The sequence below is a fragment of the Zootoca vivipara genome, chromosome 2 (genome assembly GCF_963506605.1).
Source record: "Zootoca vivipara chromosome 2, rZooViv1.1, whole genome shotgun sequence".
NCBI lineage: Eukaryota > Metazoa > Chordata > Lepidosauria > Squamata > Lacertidae > Zootoca > Zootoca vivipara.
In genome coordinates, this window is record NC_083277.1 from 49,414,697 (window position 1) to 49,436,721 (window position 22,025).

A 22,025-nucleotide genomic window follows, 5' to 3' on the forward strand; every position below is an offset into this window, starting at 1 on the left:
AGGATCTGTGGTATCTGGCCTATAGCTTTGTGCCAAACAATAAGGCAAAATTCCTCTTAGTGCAGAAGTCCCACACAGCAGGAATAGCTTCAAAGTCAGCAATATTTGATTTCACAACCCAAAAGACCATGATGCTGAATTGCAAGTTCCAATAAAAACCAGGTCTCAGCTGTGCCCTGGCATTGTAATTTACTTTTTACATATTAAGTATAAGTCACTTACCAGTATTCAAATTTACTAAACATGAGCCTGATATTTTAAATTAACTCCATGGTATACACAATGGAGGAGGAACTCTCTCCAGCACCCGGGGCAGTGCAGCCCGTACGGACTGCGCATGTGCGGCATCCTGCACGTGCACACTCCGTACAGAATGCCACACATGCACACTCCGTACTGGCTGCTGCTTGCACGGTGACCATACAGGCTGCCGCGCAAACGGCATCCCGTACAGAGTGTGCATGTGCGGCATCCTGTACGGACACGGTGCAAGCGGCATCCCATACAGACTGCGCATGTGCGGCGACTGTATAGAATGCCGCACATGAGCAGTCCGTACAGGCTGCTGCCGCTTGCACAGCAACCGGACACGCTGCCACACGAGCAGCATCCCATGCAGACTGTGCACGCACGGCAACCCATATGGACGCCACGTGAGCTGCGCCCATACAGACTGCATGTGCCCTCGGCTGCTCTACAGCTGGGGAGAGGCAGGGCCATCTTGTCACCCCCCCAGGGTGGCACACCCCCTCCACCCCCCCTTCCTACGCCCCTGGGTATACACGATCCCAGGATAACACTCTGAAATCCTGATCAATGAACAGGACATATTTAAGAAGTTAGGAAGACTATTCATGAAGGAATTCAAAAAATAAGCTCATAAAAAAGAAAATGAGAATTTTTATTATTTCTAACAAATAAAACAATGATCAAAATCATGTCTTTTGAATTCTATCTATGACTGAAGCAATATCAAAGTAAAAAATGAGCCTTTGTGAATTGGGGGGGGGGACCTCATATGGAGTTCTCCATCAGGACAGCAAAAGGTTAGGAATGAAGTACTAACAATTATATCTAGGGAAGACACAAGAGAAAACATTCAACGTACCACTGGCAAACCATGGCAATCCCAACCAAATCTTCTGTCCACATGAAATCCACTCTGATGAGCAAATCTAGTTACTATGTCTTTAATGGTTCCTGCAAGTATGTGTCCATAATGAGGAAGTCCTGTGGCAAATGGAGGTCCATCATAAAATGTAAACCTTTATTTAAAAAAATTAAAAACACAGATTAAGAAAATAAATCAGACACATTAAGAAACAAAAATCTCTCTTACACAGGAAAAAGAAAAAACAGCTTTATCTTCCATAGTTCTTAAGTTAGAACACTTCATAAGTCAAGTGAGCAGTGAACTAGATCATTTATAGAAGTTTTCAAAATGCCATGGATTCTCCTACTGTTTTATGCAAGTATGCATATTTTTACTCTTTACATGAGTCAAATGATCAGTCAGCTATTGCCCTGCACACACATATATCTTTCTCCAAAGTTTGATACATCTCAAACTTTAAAAAAAAACAAACCCAAAAGCTGTTGCCCATTTGCAAGAACATTGAAGACCAAACTTAGAAAATATACCTTACCTTGGTCTATTTTTTGACTGTTTTAGGCATTCTTGAAAGCAATTAAGCTTGCCCCAAAGCTGCAATATTTTCTCTTCCTCCTGTGGAAAGTTTATGTTTTCTGCCACTTGCTGAACCATGATTTTCCTACATGAAACAAGGTAATACACAAAGCTAAGACCAGTTTTTCCCCCAGAGACCATGTTACACAGTAATGCCTATGTATCATTTCATATAGCAACTTCGTTGAGAAGTCAGGATTGGAAAGCTACATTCCAGCACATCTAAAGAATGACCAAGGCACGTGTGACCGCTGACGCACCTGCTGCTTTTGGCCCCAGAAGGGGGCGTAACAGGGCGGGAGTGGAATAGGCTTATGTGTGACCACTAACACACACATTGATCCAGAAAGCAAGCTCTGTGCAAACGGGGAGTTCCGTGTACCTTGATAAGAATTCAAAAGGTCATTTGAAAGTAGTTTTCTGTACTTGTAATTTGTCAGACTCCAAGAGCTATTTGCAGGACAATACTATGAGTGTTGAAGCAGAAATAAGTCCCACTGATTCAGTGGGCACATAATGCTACATGAACATAAGCTTGGGCTTAAACATCTGCTTCTCCTACAGGGCCTAGACTAAAGTTGCAGTTGAGTTTCCTCTGAAGAAACCTGGTTTCTTGTGATGTATGAGCCAGAGATCAAACAAACTCTGGTTAAACCAGCCAGCTTTATAAACCACAATGTTTGATTTGTACATAACAGTTAGCCAAATTTCATGGAAAGTGAAACTAAACTCTACTGAAGTCTTCCTTCGTCCCTCCCAGAAGGAGCAGGGAGAAGAAACATGGGCTTCTTCCTGCTTGTGCACATAGAATGAAACCACAGTTTAATGCTATGTATGAATGCAGCCACTGGGCCAGATTCAATTAACCCAGTGCATTATTGGAAGGCAGCACAAGGACTCCCACTAGAACAATGGGGCTCCCCCCAGCAACTCTTAAATTTCCCGCAGATCCACAGAGAATGGTCAGAATAACCTGCAGAACAGCACATGGGGGAAGGAGATGAAAGACTGTTCCATTTGGCAAGCAGAAACGTTTGCACTAACAGAACGATTAACACAACACTGAATTCCACCAACTGTGTTCAATGTTCACTCAATCAGTGTTCACTGTACTCACTTATTCCTTAGTAAGGAAACTTAAGATTACAACCTCATAAGGTCAAAACAAAATATAAAAATTCATTCCAGTGGCACCTTAGAGACCAACTAAGTTTGTCATTGGTATGAGCTTTCGTGTGCATGCACATTTCTTCAGATACCATGATATGCACAGAAAAGCTCAGACCAATGACAAACTTAGTTGGTCTCGAAGGTGATACTGGAAGGAATTTTTTGGACTTCCGGTTTTACCGCCTCTGTGACAGCGCAAGCTCTGCACTGAAGCAATTGTTTGGTGATGCTTTTGGGGGACAGTGAAGGCTGCGTAACCCCAAGAAAGGATGAGGGGGTGACCCTATGCTGAAAATTTCCAGCGACATTGGACGGGACTCTCGGCGTTCTTCAGCTCAGCGGCAGGAGAGCAGAGAGACCCAGACGCAAGGAAGCAAACGCCTCCCAACAAGAAGCCCCAAAGTCCGGAACGGCGCTAGAGCGGTAAAATTTCCAAACGCAATTCAACCCATTTAAATACACTTGGCACTCGAAAATATAGGGGAAACAATATAACAGACATAAAAATAGACTTAAATAGACCAATAGAATGGTCTCAGGAAAAAATAGACAAATCTGCGGTGCCAATGTAAAATGAAAATAGACTAAACTTCAGGGGGAAACAGAAGAGAGAGGGGAATTATTCTTTCTGTAAAGCGATCCAGCACAAGGAATGAAAAAGGTTCAGCTATAAAAGAAGGATACTGGAAGGAATGTTTTTATTTTGTTTCGACTACATCAGACCAACACGGCTACGTACCTGTAACTAGAACCTCATAAGGTGTGAAGGATGTGACAACATCTGACAAAAGTCTAATGAGCAAAGTAATTTATCAAGCTTGAGAGAATAAAAAGTAGAGGTCATCCTAACCTTGCAGACGCACACATGATGTGAACAGTCAAGGCACAGATTTAAATGCAGCTCTCTATATGCCCCCATCTACTGCCCCTCTGTTGCAGTTGTTTGGTTTGTCCCTACACTGCTTACTGGATCAGGTTAGAATTTGTCCTTTTAAAATAAATTAGATATTCCAGTAGGCAGGGCGGATTTGATTGAAATCAAATCGATTTAAATCACTTGATTTAAATCATTTCTTTACAGAAAAACTCATTCTGGCTGGTATAATCTTAATATTTACAACCAGATGAAGGTTTCGTTTTTGGAATAATAAATTTTCAGAGTAGTTTTTACAGTTATATCAAAAATTACTGATTTGGTTATACTATTAGAAATACATAGACAGATAATTATTGTGAGGTTTAATAAGTTAACTGTTTATATTTGGACAACTTTTCTGCTGTACTTTATTGGAAGGAGAAAAATAACAATTTCCTTAATAACAATTTAAACAATTTATGTAACTAAAACAATAACATTATAGCATATGTATCCATGTTTGTTAACCGATGTGGTTAAACGGTCATTTTAAAAAAAAAAACTTAGACTGAGTTTCAGCACACATGAAAAACTTAAAACAAATCCTTATTTCCTGATGAATAGCCTTTGAACTATCAGTATAATGTAACTTAAATAGAAAACTCTCTTTAGAAAGATTTTCCCTCCAAAAGCATTTTACAGTGGACACTCGAGTTGCGAACGTGATCCGTGCGGGAGGCAGGTTCGCAACCCGCGGCGCACACCGTGTTACAATTTGGCACTTCTGCGCATGCGCAAAGCGTGATTTAGCAGTTCTGTGCGCATGCGAGCGCTGAAACCCGGAAGTAACCCGTTCCGGTACTTGCGGGTGCGGTGCGCAACCCGAAAACGCACAACCTGAAGTGTCTGTAACCCAAGGTATGACTGTATTTTACAAATCCAATTTAAATTTTAAAAGAATCCAATTTTAAATTTTTAAAATCTGATTTTAAAAAAAATCATTGATTTTTATCCACCCTGCCAGTAGGCAATTTTATATATTCAACATTCATAAAGCTAGAAAGAATTCTGCTTACAATACCTACACAATGTAACAATGACAGGGCTATGGAGGCTGCTAAAGTATCAGACTCCATGCGTTAAGTCAGAGTATTATTTTTTGCCCTCTTCTACTAACTGAAGCACTGTATGGAGATAACAGTGTCCAGCAACCACAGGGCACATATTTAAGCATACCGCAGCATGCTACTTTTTAAAGCATAGCCTTGTGCAGAATTCCTCCAAAGTCAGTCCCACTGGCTCCTGCATGAATCTGAGCATGTTCTAACAACCTCCACGGTGGCCCTTCTCAGAGTTCCTCAGATGTCATGAGTGAAGATGGTTGGTAGTTATTGTAGCACCCCAGCTGCAGAATGCTCCCCAGGTAGGCTTGCCTGACACCAACCATAATGTAATTTCATTGCCCGGTAAATAATTCTTTTATTTGCCTGGGCCTTTCAGTGGCAATTGTTTTAGATCTGTTTAGAAGAATTTCATTGGAGCTTTGTTTTTTTTAAATGATCCAGCTATCTTAATGTTATTACTGATGTTATGTTTTAATTGTAAGTTATTTTTTGTTTTTCATTTTTTAAAAATAATATTTATTAAAGATTTTCTTGATTTACAAAAGTGTGTGCATTGTCTCTTTTTTCAGAATTGTAAGTTATTCTGAAAGCCTTCAGATTGAAAAGAAAGAAGCAAATGATTTATCAACCAAATAAAAATAAATTGATTCCCAAATATGTGTGCATAGAAAAGATTCTAATTGTTCTATTGTTATTTAAGATATGCACTCTTTGATGGGCAGGGCAGGGTTCGGGGGTGGGGGGGGGAGGATGAAGAACTAAAGCCAAGGCACAGATTCACATCACTTTAAACCACTTTCACATCTTTGACAGATAATGATGCCACAAAGTGTTTCATCTGATGTAAAAGGACTTTTTAATCTTCAAGCAATCTTTTAGCAGTAAAGCATGATCATTCCAAATTGCTCCTTTTTAACAACCTTATAAACTTCTTTGTCAGTGGGAAGGTTCCATCAGGTCAAATTTCTTTTAGTCTCTCTGCATATACATACACATCTCAGAATTTTGCAGTAATGAATCTGTGTATATAATAAAGCAATTCAACTTTTTTAAAAAAATGCTATGTTACTCACTACTTTTAAAGAGAAGAACATCCAGTGGGAAAGGATGTGGTATGAGGTTTCCTATCAACAGGACAGTGGCCTTCAAACCTACAGGAAACAAAGAAGCTATGAATGAGTGTAATTTCTAAGTTGTAGGCAGGATTCACCAAATGAATCTGTCAAAAGCTGGAACTATTCCTATGGACACTTCTGCAGGGAGAAAGAAAAGTCAGAAATACCAGATACATACTACATGGATAGACTACAAAAGCCCAGGAGAGGAGCATCAAAAACAGCTAACATCTGAAAACTGAAAAATTCTATTTGTACACTATGTTCTTTAAATCCACCTGCCCAAACATTTAAAAGTTTCATACATGTTCACGAATGGGTGGCATACTAAACTATGCCTCAGAACTGCATCACAGGATATCCACTGCAGCCACAGCTATCCCAAGCACACACATTTAGGAACACCTCCTGGCATTTATCCATCTCCAAAAAGTAACAAAACACAACTTGTTAGGTTTTCCACTAAAATGTGAAATGTGAAACAGCACAAACAATGCAAAGCTTCTTGGATGTCTCATATTTCCACAAAATCATATTTGTTTTAATGAGAGATCTTGTGGAAGTATTTCAATTGCCAGCAAGATTGCATTATTAAATGTGATCATTGTACTGCCAACATAGCTGTAAAATAAGCAACAGATGAATGAAGATGAAGTTTGAAGTGTTTTGCAATTGGGAATAGAGCCTGGTGGAGATGCTCACAAGTCGGGGTGCAGCAGAAGCCAAATCAAAGGCACAGTGAGGAACCCCAGCTGTTTTATCTGCTCAAAAGCAGCATGATGTAATTCCATCATACAGCATTGGTACCACCACCCACTTTCATGCTGATGCGGAAACAGAAGGAATTTAATAAGCTAAAGAGTCTATGAAGAAATACCAAGATTCCATCCACACTAACATGACTCCAGAAATCTCAATCATCTGTAAGCCCATGCTGCTCACTTCAAGATGAGGCAAAAAGACCCCTCCTCTCAGATTTCTCTGTATATAGCAAATAATTCAGAGGAATAGCAGACTTTCACCAAGAGACCAACCATACTACTCTTCCAAGTCCTTGGGAACTTGGGGAAAGGGGTTGCTCAATTTCTGCTGGACTTCAGAACAGGCAGATACAGCAAGGCCCTGACACAGATTCTGCATGATCCCCATCTCAGCATAAAATAAAAGACTGGCTCCACCCCTCTATCAAATGCTCTGTACAAGGCAGTGGATTCCGAGGAGGAAAGGGGAGGGGATGAGTTGGTGATTAACACAAATACTGACAGGCTATTAATGTGATGCAACTGTAATTCAATATTGACAAATTTTCTACTAAGTTACAACCACACTGCCAGGGAATAAATACCTGAAAGCATATGCAGGAGACAAAGACAGATATCCAACAAGATGCACATATTGTCTCCCTGGCTGAAGCTCTGCCCTCATGATGCAATTATCACACAAGTTACAAACAGATTATTAGTCAGAAGTAGGCAGTTGTGTGGACAACTTTTCAAGGCCTTAAGCTAAGTAGTAGACATCAACTGGGGTGTATGGGGTGTTAGGGGAGGGAAGTACCTTTGGTGAGAGACACATTGTGCATGCTCTTTCTGGGGTAGTTTGTCAACCATTAGTCCCACCCTGCACTCAGCTCTCATCTGTGGCTCCCAGAAGCTGTCAGCATGCGACAGCAGCCACATCCCAGGAAATAGTGTTGACTGGTTGGCTAAACCAGGTGAGGGTAGCTGATGGGTCTCAAACCCTCAGTGAGTTATGAACTTCCCCTACATGTAAAGACAGGCTCTGGTGGATTGAGTGGATGAGGCAAATAATGGGTCCAACGGTCAAGAAAGTGATTTCTGCACGTGCTGTAGAGTGAAGTGAGGGGCAGATGGGGCTCATCAACCTGGTAAGGTAGCCCATCTAGGAGAAGGAAAACGCTGATCCTAAACCTCCGCTCCCTTGTGGGATATCTGGGGGGGGGGAGGCTAAGGAGTAAACACTACACAAATCCAGAGTGGAGTCCCTAAGATGATTGAATACTGTACTGTCTTGTACACCCTCCTTCTGGCAACTCCTGCAGTCAAGCAGATACCAAATGTATTGTTCTGCTTTCCTTTGGACCACATCAGTAGGCTGGGGGGGGGTCTTGTCATCTGGGCAGCTTGGGACCTCCATACTAACTGCCCAGGCTTGTGAAATAACACATGAGGCCGCAGTTACAAGTTACTGGTCTCTGCAGTCACAGCAGGTGCTGCGATTCTCCAATGGTTTGATTTCACCTCTGGAGGCATACTCCGTTGTCTCACAAAATGGCAACAAAAACAAAAACATGAACTACTTATTAATTCTGTTGCCTCCCTGTTTCATCCGGATAGTAAATCTCTGTAGTTTTGCTCATTTACTATAAAGTCAGCCTTGTGTCTATACTCAAGAAAATATTTTTTGCTTTGGTACAAATGTAAGGCTTCCAAGTATAGTATATTTCATGCTGCTAGTACCATTTGATTATGTTTATAGTATATTTTTTACTTTTACTAGATAGCTATACTTTTAAGGTTCAATTAATAGAGGTGACAAGCCTTTCATTGACTGGAAGTAATTGCTAAAAGAGCAGGTTTAAGTCTACACATACAGATGATATGAGATCATTAAAAAGCATCTGAAAACCCACTCTCTCTGCCCCATTCTCCTTCCACCTGAACTATCAAATTTATATTACTCTCTCTTAACAGCATTGCTATAATTATTACTAAGATATATGCAATGGGCTTTGAAGACTCTGAAGAACTACATAAATGTGAATTGTTACACCACATACACTTCACTCTCATAGACACATACATATGAACCCATCTCTTTCCTCCTGTCTTCTTGTATCTTCTTGTTAGGAGACTATGCAAAGCAACCCTTGAGGGAAAGCTACCATGGGGAGACGGGAAATGAGAGCAAAGCATTTCTAGTCATCCTTAAGTTCATTTTAAACTTCATAAACCCAGGTAAAGGGAGGAGCCACACACACACAATGAATGAATGAATGCTTAGGCCAAGGATCAGCTTAAGCCCAAGAGCTCCATTTTGAACCTTAATATCAAGATGTTTAAAAACATAACATTTATTTAAGGAACAAGCAAAATTAAGCCACGTGTGGAACACAAGAAGACGAAAGCTTTTTAAAAGTACATCAGCGTTTATTCGGCAAATTTGCTGACGATTAGGTACTACAATACTTTCAACATGGGGAATCAGCCTCTTTTGCTGCTCCCTTAAAACATGAGATTAAATAGTGACTCCCCAAGATTGGGCTCAATCCATCCTCAAAGTATCCTGAGGCAGAAAATATCGGGGGCTTTTTTAGAAACTCTCACTCGCTCCCCGCCCTCGGCAGAATCACACCCACAGCTGTCAATCCCGGGAGAGACGGGGAGCCACTGAGCCAGGCTCACTAACAGCGGCAGGTAGGGCGGGAAGTGCGAGGAATGAACCCCCTTCTTCCCTACCTGCCCCATTTCGCACCCCGCTCCCCCCCCCCCCCCGAACACGCCTGCCCTTCCAGCTCAACGGACTCACCCGGCTGTAGGCCCAGCAGCCAACCGGCTAGAAATGATGCAACCTGAGGGAAAGCATGACAGGAAGTTTAGAGGGGAGGAGGGGCAAGAGCAAGGCGCGGCACGCCCACTCGCAACAGCCTCTCAGGGCGCTCCGTGCACAGGCTGTAAATAAGGCGGCCTCCCATTGGGCCAGATGGTTTCCGGGCAACCATAAATCCTGACCGAGGTTTCGGGGGAAGGGGAAGGGAGGCGCGTAGTGGCTGAAGAATAGAGATAAGAAAGTGTAGAAGGGCGCGCACGTCCTACTTGGCTTGCGAGTTCTCTTGCGCTGCCTGCGAAGGGCGGACGGAGAGCGAGTGGATCGAAGCCCTGCCGCGCTCACTCTCGGGTGGGAAGCGCCTAAAAGAAGGACCTTGAATGTCTATGAAGGAACTAGCAAAATAAAAAAATTCCTTCAGTAGCACCTTAAAGACCAACTAAGTTTTATTTTGGTATGAGCTTTCGTGTGCATACCTTCGTGTGCATGCACAGGAAAGCTCATACCAAAATAAAAATTTAGTTGGTCTTTAAGGTGCTACTGAAGGAATTTTTTTTATTTTGCTTCGACTCAGACCAACACGGCTACCTACCTGTAACTATGAAGGAACTAGTTTCAGGTAAGTAGCCGTGTTGGTCTGACGTAGTCAAAACAAAAAACAAAAAAATTCCTTCCAGTAGCACCTTAGAGACCAACTAAGTTTGTCATTTATATGGAAGAACAGATGCTGTCTATAGGCAAAAAAAAAAAGCAGAGATGTACAAACATTAGTTTTTCTTTTCTTTTTATCACAGATATTAAATTTCCATCAACATGTGTTTCATTTGCTGTTTTGTCTTTTATGTAATTTGAAATCCAGCATGGCCTGTTTGTAATCTAGGGTGTGTTCACGGGCAGCATTTTGTTGCTGTAAGTAATCAAGAAACAATCCTTCTGGCTCAGGCTTCATCAGTGTTAAGTGTTTACTGTACTTATTTCTATATTATCTTTCAGAGTTCGCTGCTGCTTTCCCTATACTGCCTAAAAGGGAGTGAACCACTTTGGAACTATGTACATTAGTTTTTCTGGGGAACAATTGCTGAGGTAAAGCAGGTAAAGTATTGTGTAGCTATTTCTGCCTTCCTAGGGGAAAATAGTTGGGGTAAATGAAGAATAGGCATTGTGGTGCCCTGCACAATGTTGCCAACTATAAGGGCAGCCCCAGCCAACTATGCCACTTGTTGGGGATTGTGACAGTTGAAGCTCACAACACATTGGCAGCTCCTTGGGGTAAAGTGTCTACTTTCAAAAGCAGCATTGACATAATTAATGCAAAGGAATATTAAGAGTGGCACTATTTTTCTCAGCCTATATCAAAGCAGAAAGGCACAACAGTATCTACTACATACCTCACCCTCCATAAATTCTTCAATTTTAAATGAAAATAATCCAGTATTCCTTAGAAGATTGGTTTATCTAACTTTACCTTTAAAGTAAACCTGACAGGTGGGTTAGGCTTCTGTGAAGTGCACTTCACAAATGAGGAACACAAGTCATCTTGGATCAAGGTCCAGAATTTTGCCCTCTATAGTACAATGGCTTCTGTTACTACTATAATTTCAGGGGAGAGTAAGAAGTGCAGTTGTTTACCCCTCACATTAATGTCAGTAGTAAAGTACAGTAATTTTAAAAGGTGCAAACATACCATACCTCCTCAAGGTATCTGGTTCCATCAGTCTTGCCTCTGGAAGTGAGAGTCCCACATGGTTTGAAAATATTCACCTAGTTCTTTAACAGCTAATTGGGCAGAATAAAAACATTGCCTCCTTTCTGTTTCTGGTTCAGTATTCCTCCATACCTAGGATGTAGTTATCTTAATTCCAACAAAATCCTGTGGTTTGTTATGAAAATATTTCTTCTGCCATTTAACAAGAAGGAAATGAAGAGGCTGATCGTACACCGAAACCAAAATGCAATAGTCTGGAGATGGCATGTGTGACGAATGTCCTCCTCTCTATTACTAAATGTGACACAGGAATCCAGAGGTGAAGCCACACACACTCTTTTCCCGCCGCCTCCCAAATAAACCACTTTATTCTTGGGAGTTTATAAGTAAAGAGACTCTCCCTCCAGCTCACGTGGCCTGGTATCAAACTCTAGGCTATTTGTTAAAATAACCTCCTGTCGCCAGTAAAGGGTCCCTCTCGGCCTGATTCCCTTTACTGTAAAAGTTTGCCCCTTTCCACGCTGGCAACTTGTTGACACTTCAGGTTATCTTTCTAAGCCTCCTCAGTGTCACTCTAAGACACGGACTTTTGCCTCCTTTCCTGAGGTAAATTTTGTCCTCTAATGAGTTACCACTTCTGTGAGTCCTGATACCTTGCTGGAAAAATAATGACGATACTTCTTGGCACAAAAGAGAAGAATTTTATTAACCTTAGAACATAGTTATTTAATTAACGTTTTATGAGTTTATAAGAAGCATTTCGGTTGTAGGTAATCTCTGTCAAACCCTTAACATCAAGCCTTCCTGAACCTCATCTAGATTTCCACTCACAGAGATTTGTAAAGCATTTTACAGTGCAGCTATAAAACAGAGTTAAAACATGCATACATTTACAGCTTCACTCTATGCTATCAAACACACCCTGGTACCTTATGCTATGCCAATCAACTTTGAGTGAAAGACCACTAGAGGGCAATATTTTCCCTCACTGGGTAGTCATTCAATACAGTACAGAACTGCACTGTTACAGAGTCCTATAGACATCTGCTTGAGAAGGACTTTTCATATATTCATATTTATTCAAGTTCTGGATTCAGTTATAAAAATCTGTTTTCATAAATATTTCAAAGTTAGTGAAAAGCACTGATGATTTGTATAGGCCAGGGGTGAGGAAGATTTTTCAACCAAAGGGCCACATTTTATTCTGGGAGCTGTTGGATTTTTGTATTTGGTTAATATGACAAATACTAGATACGGTTTAAAAAAAAAGGGACGTGGGTGGCACTGTGGGTTAAACCACTGAGCCTAGGGCTTGTCAATCAGAAGGTTGGCGGTTCGAATCTCCACAACGGGGTGAGCTCCCGTTGCTCGGTCCCAGCTCCTGCCAACCTAGCAGTTCGAAAGCACATCAAAGTGCAAGTAGATAAATAGGTACTGCTGCAGCAGGAAGGTAAACAGTATTTCCGTGCACCGCTCTGGTTCGCCATAAGTGGCTTAGTCATGCTGGCCACATGACCTGGAAGCTGTATGCCGGCTCCATCGGCCAATAGAGCAAGATGAGCGCCGCAACCCCAGAGTCAGTCACGACTGGATCTACCGGTAATGGTCAGGGGTTCCTTTACCTTTACCTTTACCTAGATATGGTAAAATAGAATAATCCCCTGGATGCTTAGATCAAGGTTTTGAGTTAGTACATTTTTTTGTGAGAGAGCCCCAGCAGATATTTAAAATCACAAAACATGCAGCAAAGTGTGGAAATATAGACTGTTAGAACAGACCTTCTATGTTGCTTGCAAGGTTCCACACTTCCCTTAGCATAGAAAGAGACCACACATTTGCTAGGTTAGAAATTGTTTACTTACAAACTTTTCAAATGTCAGATTCATGTGCTATTCTACACAGCAGCAAGAAAAGAAGGCAGCAAAATCTAGTTTAGTTCCAAAGTGGTAAATTTTTCTAAATTAATTGTATCAAACACAAAGATGGCTTGCTTAAGCCACGCAATCTAAGCTCAGAGCATGCATTGTAGACCTCCTTACTGTTAGGGTTCACATTGTGGAAGAGAGAGAACAAACAGTTTGGTAATGCTACCTCCCAAGGTGAGAGTGTGTGACCTAGATAAGCCTGGCTGGACAGCTTACTCTATGGTCTTAACCGCTTTATGCATTCATTAGAATTAAGCATTTGGTTATATGAGGCTGATTCACATTTGGTTATATGAGGCTGATTCGCAAGAGTCACATGCTAATGGTGGCTGGAGCAAGAGGCAGAAGTGTGTGGAACAGTATTAATGTAAATGTGCCCTTACATACCGGTAATAGGCTAGTTTCTACAGACACACACACATAGCTGCCAAGTTTTCGCTTTTCTCGCGAGGAAGCCTATTCAGCATAAGGGAAAATCCCCGTAAAAAAGGGATAACTTGGCAGCTATGCACACACACCCCTCTGTCTTCTTTCCAGACAAGCAAGAAGAACCATCAGAGTTCAAGGACACAAAATATGGGCTGGACAATGTTAGGCAGTGCTTTTTTTTTAGAACAAAAGGTGTCAGAACTCACCATGAAGTTGTTACAGTAAGTGCTTTTGACATTTTTTTGGGGGGGGGGGGAAGATGCCAGTATTGCATAACCTTGAGTACCCCCAGAGAAAAGGCACTGCTGTTAGGTGGATTTGCAGCTGATTAACTAATCGAACCCAAAGAGTGCTCACTAATGGTTCCTCATCAACCTGTAAAAAAAGTTGACAAGTGAGGTGACGCAGGGCTCTGTCCTGGGCCTGTTGTCGTTCAACATTTTTTATAAATGTCTTGGATGAAGAACTTGAGGAGATGCTCATCAAATCTGCAGATGACACCAAACTAGGATTCACATTCTGTGCAAACCATAAACGTCAAACAGGTATGTTTAAGTTAGAGTTATTCTGTGTTTCAGACTACAAGCAGCAACCACCACTCTCCTGAAGGCATGCAGTCCCAAGGGACTCCCAGTGGAGGGACAGGGCAATGTGGGCCAATATGATTATCATAATAGCAGCAAAGAAAGTTGCCAAACACCACAGATTAAATGTTTTAAAACAAATTATATTTGTTTGGGTACACTGTTACATGGAGAATCTTAGCAGATGAGCATAGCTGTTTCTGGATGCAACATGATCTTACCTGTATGGTGGGTGAAATATGTTCTGCTGCTGCAAGAATCAGCACTAGGAAGTCACAGCTGCATAGGTGGAGAGTGCTTAGTACACATGCATTGCTTCAGGCAGTCAAGCTGAATCATATGGGCCTTTCTGTGACATGAGGCAGCCCTAAGGCAGACAATTATGAATACAGTGTTTCCCTAAATTCCTAAGGTATTCTAGGATAATTTCTCCAAATCAGCTGAGCCTGATGATTCTGCATCCTCCATTAAAGCCTCAAGTACTGTGAGCAATATTAATGTTAAGCCTTATGACTTTGCAGTCTATTGTAAAGTCTAATGGAAAAATACACTCCCAGTGGTTAATTTGTTGAAAGGGAGATACCAAAGTCTGAATATATGTCAAGTAATTAGTCCTGGAAGACCAACTGCGTAATACAGAGTATATACAGTGGGGCAGTTAAGGAGGCTTAGACTCAAGACTGTATTGCCCTTGCTCCCAACTCGGTAGTTGGTAATGTGCACTGTTTCACTCACTTTAAAATGTGGTAAGCCAGCCATGAGTATTTAGACTAGGCACAGGTTATGGTTACTCAATGAATGGTTCTCTGAACATGCTCAGATGCACCTTTTTATTCACATTTTTGCAGGCTCCACTCTAAGATTAAGAAGCAGTTTTCCCTATAGAATCTTGCCCCAAATTAAGCCCAGCCTTTCCTCCAAGAACACTATTTAAATGTGTATTTTAATTTAATTTTCTTTGTCCAGGCAAAAAAGAAAGAAAAGAGTGAGCAGGGGGAAATAGCAGGTTTGAGGTTTATGAGAGTGTATTGTACCCTTGGCATATTTAGGATAAAATGAGTGGGTTGGGAGGCAGTGGTGGAGCTTCATGCTCTGGCACCGGGGGGGGGGGCAGAGAGCAGGCAGGGGCGAGGCTGGTGCGCGTCCCGGGGTTGTGGCACATGTCCTGGGGGCATGCATGCTGCCTGTGAGGGCATAGCGCCCAGTGCAGGCAGGCAGACAGCCACGTTGGGACCGCACCGGGATCGCGGTGCTGGGGGCAGTGTGCTCCCCACACACTCCTCTTCCTCCACCAGTGTTGGGAGGGTGTCTGAAGACCCAAAAGCTTCCCAGCATTTTTAACATAGACACTTCTTAAGACAGGGGTATCCATGGTGGACTCCAACACCCATCAGCCCCAGCCAGCATGGGTAATCTGGTCAGGAATGACAAGAGTTGTAGACCAGCAACATCTGGAAGGTGCCACACTGGCTATCCTGACCTTAGGGAATGGCTATGAGGTTTCAGTGCAAACCTCTTGATCTGCAGCTGTTACAAAGTCCATCCAAATATATGTTCACAAGGTAAGCAATGACATCACCTTTTCTCATCCCACTACTTTCCATGTGACAAAATGCACACATGGTTTATTCATAGCTTAGATGGCAGTTACAGGTCTGACATCAAAGCTTAGCCCTGGAATGCTGAATGCCAGGTGTCTGTCTCAGAGGTTACAAAACAATTAAGCAGGGATATGAGTATGGTGAGTGCCTTTCCCAGGCTAAATCTAGGTGTACACAGCTATGTGCATCACTTGGCTTTTCCACACTTGATTTATAAATATGACTGCTAAGTGAATGTGTGGACTGTTGGAAAGAGGACATGAAAAAGGCTTGAAAGGCAGAAATCCTTTTATCTACACATTGCAGAGAGTAGTCTACAAACAGCCTTGCAGTATAATTCACTGTTATACCCTGTTTGTAGGTTGGAGGGTAATGTTGAGAAAGGTGCTTATGTGCTCCATTGTTAATATTGAAAATTAAAAGGTGAGACTGGTTTTGATTCCCATTCAAGAACCCACATTCAGATTGCACCAAGGCTGTGTACACACTCCCATGTACTCTACATCCAGTGTACTCCCACCACTGATTTTGGAAGTGGTGTACACATCAATAGCCACGATCCATTTCAATCTCCTCCTGAGGGTTTCTTCCAAAGATGTTGTGCACTTCTGCAAACAAGGTGGTTACAATCAACTAGCTGCTGGTGGTTCCATGTATGTGGCTCTGGTTGTTTTGGTACCATAAGCAACAGCATTTGGTTAATTTAATTGCAATTGGTACATCAGACTCATTTTTATTCTAAATGAATAAACATACTTTTCATTAGAGATCTGAATAAATGCTAAACCACCACATAATTCTGATTCTCATTTTCTACTGCCACTCCACAGATTAGACCAGGCATCCCCAACCTTCGGCCCTCCAGATGTTTTAGACTACAATTTCCATCATCCCTGACCACTGGTCCTGTTAGCTCGGGATCATGGGAGTTGTAGGCCAAAACATCTGGAGGGCTGCAGGTTGCGGATACCTGGATTAGACAAATGACAGGCTCTTCTCAGCAGATGATCCTTTCCTCTGAAAATTGTTCTTTCTTTTTTTATTTTTTTTAGTCAATGGTGGCTGATTTGTAGTAAGTCATGCTTTGTATTGTAGTTCATATTTGTAAATCTTCATCAGGTAAAGAAACAGGATGAGGTGGCAATGTGAACCAGTGTGGTGACTCAAGGTGTCTTGAGTTATATCCCTGACACTGCCTTCTGTTTTGCCTCAGGCAAAACACTTCTTCCTCACATGAAAAAATATTTCAAGGGTACTGTCTTAACCAGGCATAGGCAAACTCAGGCCCTCCAGATATTTGGGACTACAATTCCCATCATCCCTGACCACTGGTCCTATTAGCTAGGGATGGTGGGAATTGTAGTCCCAAACGTCTGGAGGGCTGGAGTTTGCCTATGTGCTCTGGTCCATGGGGTCACGAAGAGTCGGACACGACTAAATGATTAAAGAACAACAACAGGAGGCCTCTCAGAATTATTTAGCTGGTGGATGTATTTTGGACTCCCTGTGGTGATATAAGTTATCCCTGTGACTTTATTTGAAATATTCACATGGAAGAGAAAAAGAGAAGATCAGGAAGTTATCTAATCCAGCCAATGCCAAAGAATAGGATTTTATCACATTAACCATATCCATATATCATACATCATTACAAACACCCCTGCCATTGCTCAGCCAACTGAGCAGTGTATTACATACACACACACACACAAATGCTTTTATTGCCATCAATATGAGAACTAGCAAGACTCTGGAATGTGAAGCAAAATCCATTCATCGAGCCTCCTGTGGAAATGTAGGGAGAAATTTGACATCATGCCAAAGTTTCCGAAAGCACAATAATTTCTGCTTGCCTGACCAACTCTCTCCCCTCTCATTCCCCTGCATGTTCTGAGGGTTCTCCCAAGCACACCCCTGAGACAATGTATTGGGGGTGGGAGTGCAGAGGCATGGAGGGAAGAGAGGGCGAAAGTCCCATTACACTAATGGAAGTCATTGTGCAGGCCAGTTACTGGAATCCAGCCCATAGCTGCACACCATGGCCAATCTCTGCTGGATGCTAGGGGGTTCCAGGCGCTCACCCATGGTTGGGTTTCTGTTGGAAAACCAAGGCACAGCGGATTCTGCAGAGTCTTAGAAATATGGTTTATTCATACATATTTACACTTGAAGCCTTCAATGGAGGGGGTGCAGAATTATGTTCAGAGAGTGTCCCTCATTGCTCCTCTCACAGCTTCAGCAAGCTTGGGGCCAAAGTAGCAGCCAATCATAGCCTACAGTCTCACAGTGCAGCCTCCTCTAGCCAGTGCCACATGGAGTTTTGCCTACATTCCTCCTCCTTGTTCCCAGAACACCTTGCCATAAAACCTCTGCATAAAAGGACTTCCCCCCCCTGTGTGACATCACACTCATGTTGCCCTTGTAGGGTCTTTTGTCTTCTATATGGCTTTTATGATGGGGTAATGGCAAGGCCATCATCTCCCTCTGCCTCTCTATCTTGCAGAAAAACAAGCTCAGCCTGTCAGCTCCCCTTAATTGTCAAAGCTCTGATTAAACCCCAGCACCCAAGAATCTAGAAAGTAAAATCTGGCACCCACAGATTTGGGGGATCCACCTCTTACAAATTCCACCTCTTACAAATCGTGATAATTATAAGTAAATGTATTTGCCCCTCCAACCAGTAAATGAGTTATGAGCATGTGCACAAGGTACTGATAGTCCTTTGGATGGGGTGTGGGGTTTAATCCTTGCTATTCCAGCATTCTTTTCGTGACAGAGATTAGGAGATCAGACAGCAATAACTTCTCCAGTTCACTGTCTTTGTCTGAGCTACATATAACTTCTTGTGCAAAAAGTCTGATGGAGGGGAAGGGGCAAAACAGAGCTGCTCAAACTACACACACCAATCAGCCATGCAGAATGTGGGCAATTGCACAAAACCTCCACGCAATGCAAACATTTCAGAACTATTTTGGATATTTTACAAATGCCGGATCTTTTTGCAATTGAATTAAAAGTGGTTTGGTGAATGCAGTGTTCCAGAATAGCAATGGAATGATAATGACATGTGGAAGTGCGGGGATAAGTCTGGAAAAAACCCCAGCAGCTATAGAGCTGGAAGGGTCCTAAGGCACATTTAAGACAACTAGAGTTTGGCTGAGAGCCAGTGGGTAGCATATAAACTTAACATTTTGCCATATATCAATTTGTAATGGGATAGTTGTCCTTTTAAAAAAGAGAAGAAATGGGGGGGGGCTGAATAATTAGGATAGTGAGCCAGATCCTCACATTATCCCCTGCAGCTACTGTATTATGGTCCTCCTGCTTTCCATAATTGCAAAGCCCAAGATTTTAAAGTGGTCATTTACCATTAAGAAACAAGGTGCACAGCAAAAAGTAGTGAATCTAAAAAAAATCATCATCAAGACCCTCTCATCCCACTGCAATAACTGCAAAAAAATAAAATAAGTCCCCTTTGAAAAACCCAAGCTGAACTGCTAGAAAATAAGTAAAGGAACACAACAAAGCATGAACTCCTATTTTTGAAGTCTCCTAGTGAGACAGTTCCGTTTGTTTACTCATCTTCTCGGGGTGGGTGGGTGCAAGAACTGCTCCACGTGACGATTATAAACAAGGCCTGAAGAGCTGGCTGCGCGCGCGCCCGCTTGGATTCGCTCTGGCGCTGCTGCACTCTTGTAAATAGGGAAACGTTTGACCCATCCCTCTTCCTCCTACTACAGCTACACCATCTTCCACGGCTTCTCGTTGCCACCCGCCGCCATTGCAAGGAATTTACTACACAGTACTGTACTATATAGCAGTCATTTTAAGAATAAGAACAACACGCATTCTTAAAAAGTAACATTAACTTGACCTTAGCGATTATAGAAGAGCCGCTCTGCTCACTTTTCTTAAACTGAACTGCCCCCGAAAATGTACCCCGTGCCGTCCAATCTCAGCGTCTTGTTTACGCAGATTATTTGTTGTGTTCAGTGAGGTTTACCCTCGCTTCTAGCGAGTGCGCATAGGTTTGCAGTCTTAGCCTGACAGTTTATGAGAAAATGTCTCATTGGTGAGGGAAGCACTTATTGCAGGATGCACCTGTGGAAGGAAGCTGCTTCCCCGCCGGGGCTGCTTCATGTTTCTGGAAAGAGAGCAGATCGGTCTCCCCTCAATCCCTAAACATGTTTTCGTGTGAGCTCCGCTGAACTAAAAGGGGTTTGCTTCCAAATCGGGGTGCAAGTGGAAACGTCCAAACAAATATGTCCACAGTCCACCATTTTCTCTGCCCTGGCAAGGAAACAGGATGGCGGAACCGTCTGCCAGCTGACATGGGGGTTGGGTGGGTGGTGGAGAGGTCCATTGATATGAGGCTAAGATGCAAGAATGAGTTAAACTGAGCAGGGAAATAGAGTTAAGAAGCAATTGAGTACTGTATATGTATATTATGCGAGCCTTGAATGTCACTGAAAATGCGCTTCGCAGCCTTCCGACCTAGGCGTGGAAACGCAGACTGTGCATTCTGACGGCTCTATCTGTCCGCTGCCGAAATGCGGACGTGAACTTTCTCGGGCCGCCACACTCCTTTCGCGTTTGCCGGGTTCAGCGACCCACTTTGAGCCATTTTACGCGCCTACCCCACTCGCTCGCGCTTCTACCGACAGCTAAGCACTTTACGGAAGAGACCTCGAAGACGCGGCTCTCGGAAGAAAACGCAAGCGTAAGTACGGTTTGTGCATAAGAGCTCAGGAGAAAATGACTTGCCTTGCGATTTGGACCAATCCAACATAGATATAGATATACACCCTTACACAAACACCAACAAAAAAAAATGGGGAAAGGAACTTCACAGCAGCATCTTGCCTCCTCCCCTCAGATTGTCTAATTTTTGCGTTTTATTTGTTTCCCTCCATTCAAGACTGGAAATATTTGTGGGAATATTTGTGTAGATAATTGTGGGAAACTGCTCACCCCCCTACAGTGGCCGCCATTGGATTGTTCCAAACTATATATTTAAGTGGGCGAGGCAAAGCGTTCAAACACACAGAGGCTGAAACGAGTAGGGAGAGTTCGGTATGTGCTTTATTTTTTGAGCGCTTTGAGCTGAGCGGAACTTGTAGGCACAGCCCAGTGGCGCTTCACTCCTCCTCACCCCCCCTCTCCTTTCCCCACCGTCTCAGGCACCAAAATCCACTTCCTGTAGAGAAAGGGGGTCTTGGACTTGAGCAAAACACCCCCGGACCCACCTAGCAGCTCCGGGGCGAGATCACCCTCTCTGAGCAGCAGCAGATAGCCTTCGAGGTGGTCAAGCTGCCCCTCAGCCTGCAGCCTCTCGGCCGGGCTATGCGCTGCAAAAAGGCTCTGGTCAAGAAAAAAACGGAGCAGATTGTAAAAAGGTAGAACCTAGGCGAGGAGAGCCCAGTGTGGGGAAATCTGGAGATTTGAAGGGCGTCTGGAGAAATCGACCCGAGAAATCGACCCGAGAAGGCTGCTGCTTTCGGGGGTGTTGCTTGGCAGGTGCCCCGGGAGTATGCGAGAGGAGTGTCCTTGGCTATGCTGAGAAGGCAAGAGCTGCTGTGTGGCAAGGGGGTCCGCTGCTGGGATCCCCCCCAGGCCAGGAGAGGCGAAGAGGTGCCGGAAGGGGCGTTCTCCCGCGTGCAGCCGCTGAAGGAGAGGGGGCAGCCGCGGAGGGTCTTCGGCCGCGGGAGGGCCAGCTGGCACCACCGGAGGCGGGGCAGGAACCCCAGTTCCTCGAGGGCGCACGGACGCCAGCACTATTACAACCAGCAGCAGCAAGCCAAGGTTTGGCCCCGCTGCTACCGGCCCACGCGGCCGCGGGTGCTGCTGTCTCTGCGCCCGGTCAACATGATGGGCAAGCGGGCGCCGGGCATGCGGGCGCCGCGCAACACCAACCAGTTCCTGATGCGCGAGAAGTACCAGCTCATGCACCTCCGCTCGGACTCGGTGGGCACCGAGAGCGGCGGCTCGGACTGCGAGATGGACCCGCTCGACATGGACTCGTACCTGGGCGTGCTGGAGAACGCGCGCGGGGCGCTCATGGACTGCCCGAGCGCCGACGGGTCGCCCTCGCCCGCCCGGACCCCGTCGGCGACGGCGCTGCTGCCGCCCCCCGACGACGACGGCCTCCCGCCGCAGGCGCCCGGGCTGCGCTTCTTCGGAGGATCCCTGGAGGGCGCGCTGCAAGAGGAGAGCTTGCAGTACTTCCCCTCCGAGGACGATGTCATCGAGAGCGAGATCTTCA

The 22,025-nt window shown here is 43.8% G+C and overlaps 1 protein-coding gene and 1 non-coding gene across 3 annotated transcripts in view; both read right to left on the bottom strand.

The window, feature by feature from the left end:
• IARS1 (isoleucyl-tRNA synthetase 1) overlaps positions 1–21,807 on the bottom strand; it is a 103,479-nt gene extending 81,672 nt beyond the window's left edge. Inside the window, exons 1-4 of one of the 2 annotated variants that reach the window (XM_060271486.1) lie at positions 21,788–21,807; positions 5,911–5,988; positions 1,647–1,772; positions 1,109–1,265 (exon numbers count right to left, since the gene is read on the bottom strand). In XM_060271486.1, coding sequence (XP_060127469.1) covers positions 1,109–1,265; positions 1,647–1,765 — 276 coding nt within the window. In that variant the 5' untranslated portion in view covers positions 1,766–1,772; positions 5,911–5,988; positions 21,788–21,807. Of the gene's footprint in view, positions 1–1,108; positions 1,266–1,646; positions 1,773–5,910; positions 5,989–9,501; positions 9,598–21,787 lie in introns of those variants that run through there. The other variant, XM_035106206.2, reaches the window with a different exon arrangement.
• Positions 4,800–4,933, bottom strand: LOC118081652 (small nucleolar RNA SNORA84). Its single transcript, XR_004692119.1, has one exon. It is a non-coding gene; the product is annotated as a small nucleolar RNA SNORA84 (small nucleolar RNA).
• Positions 21,808–22,025: the final 218 nt, after the last annotated feature.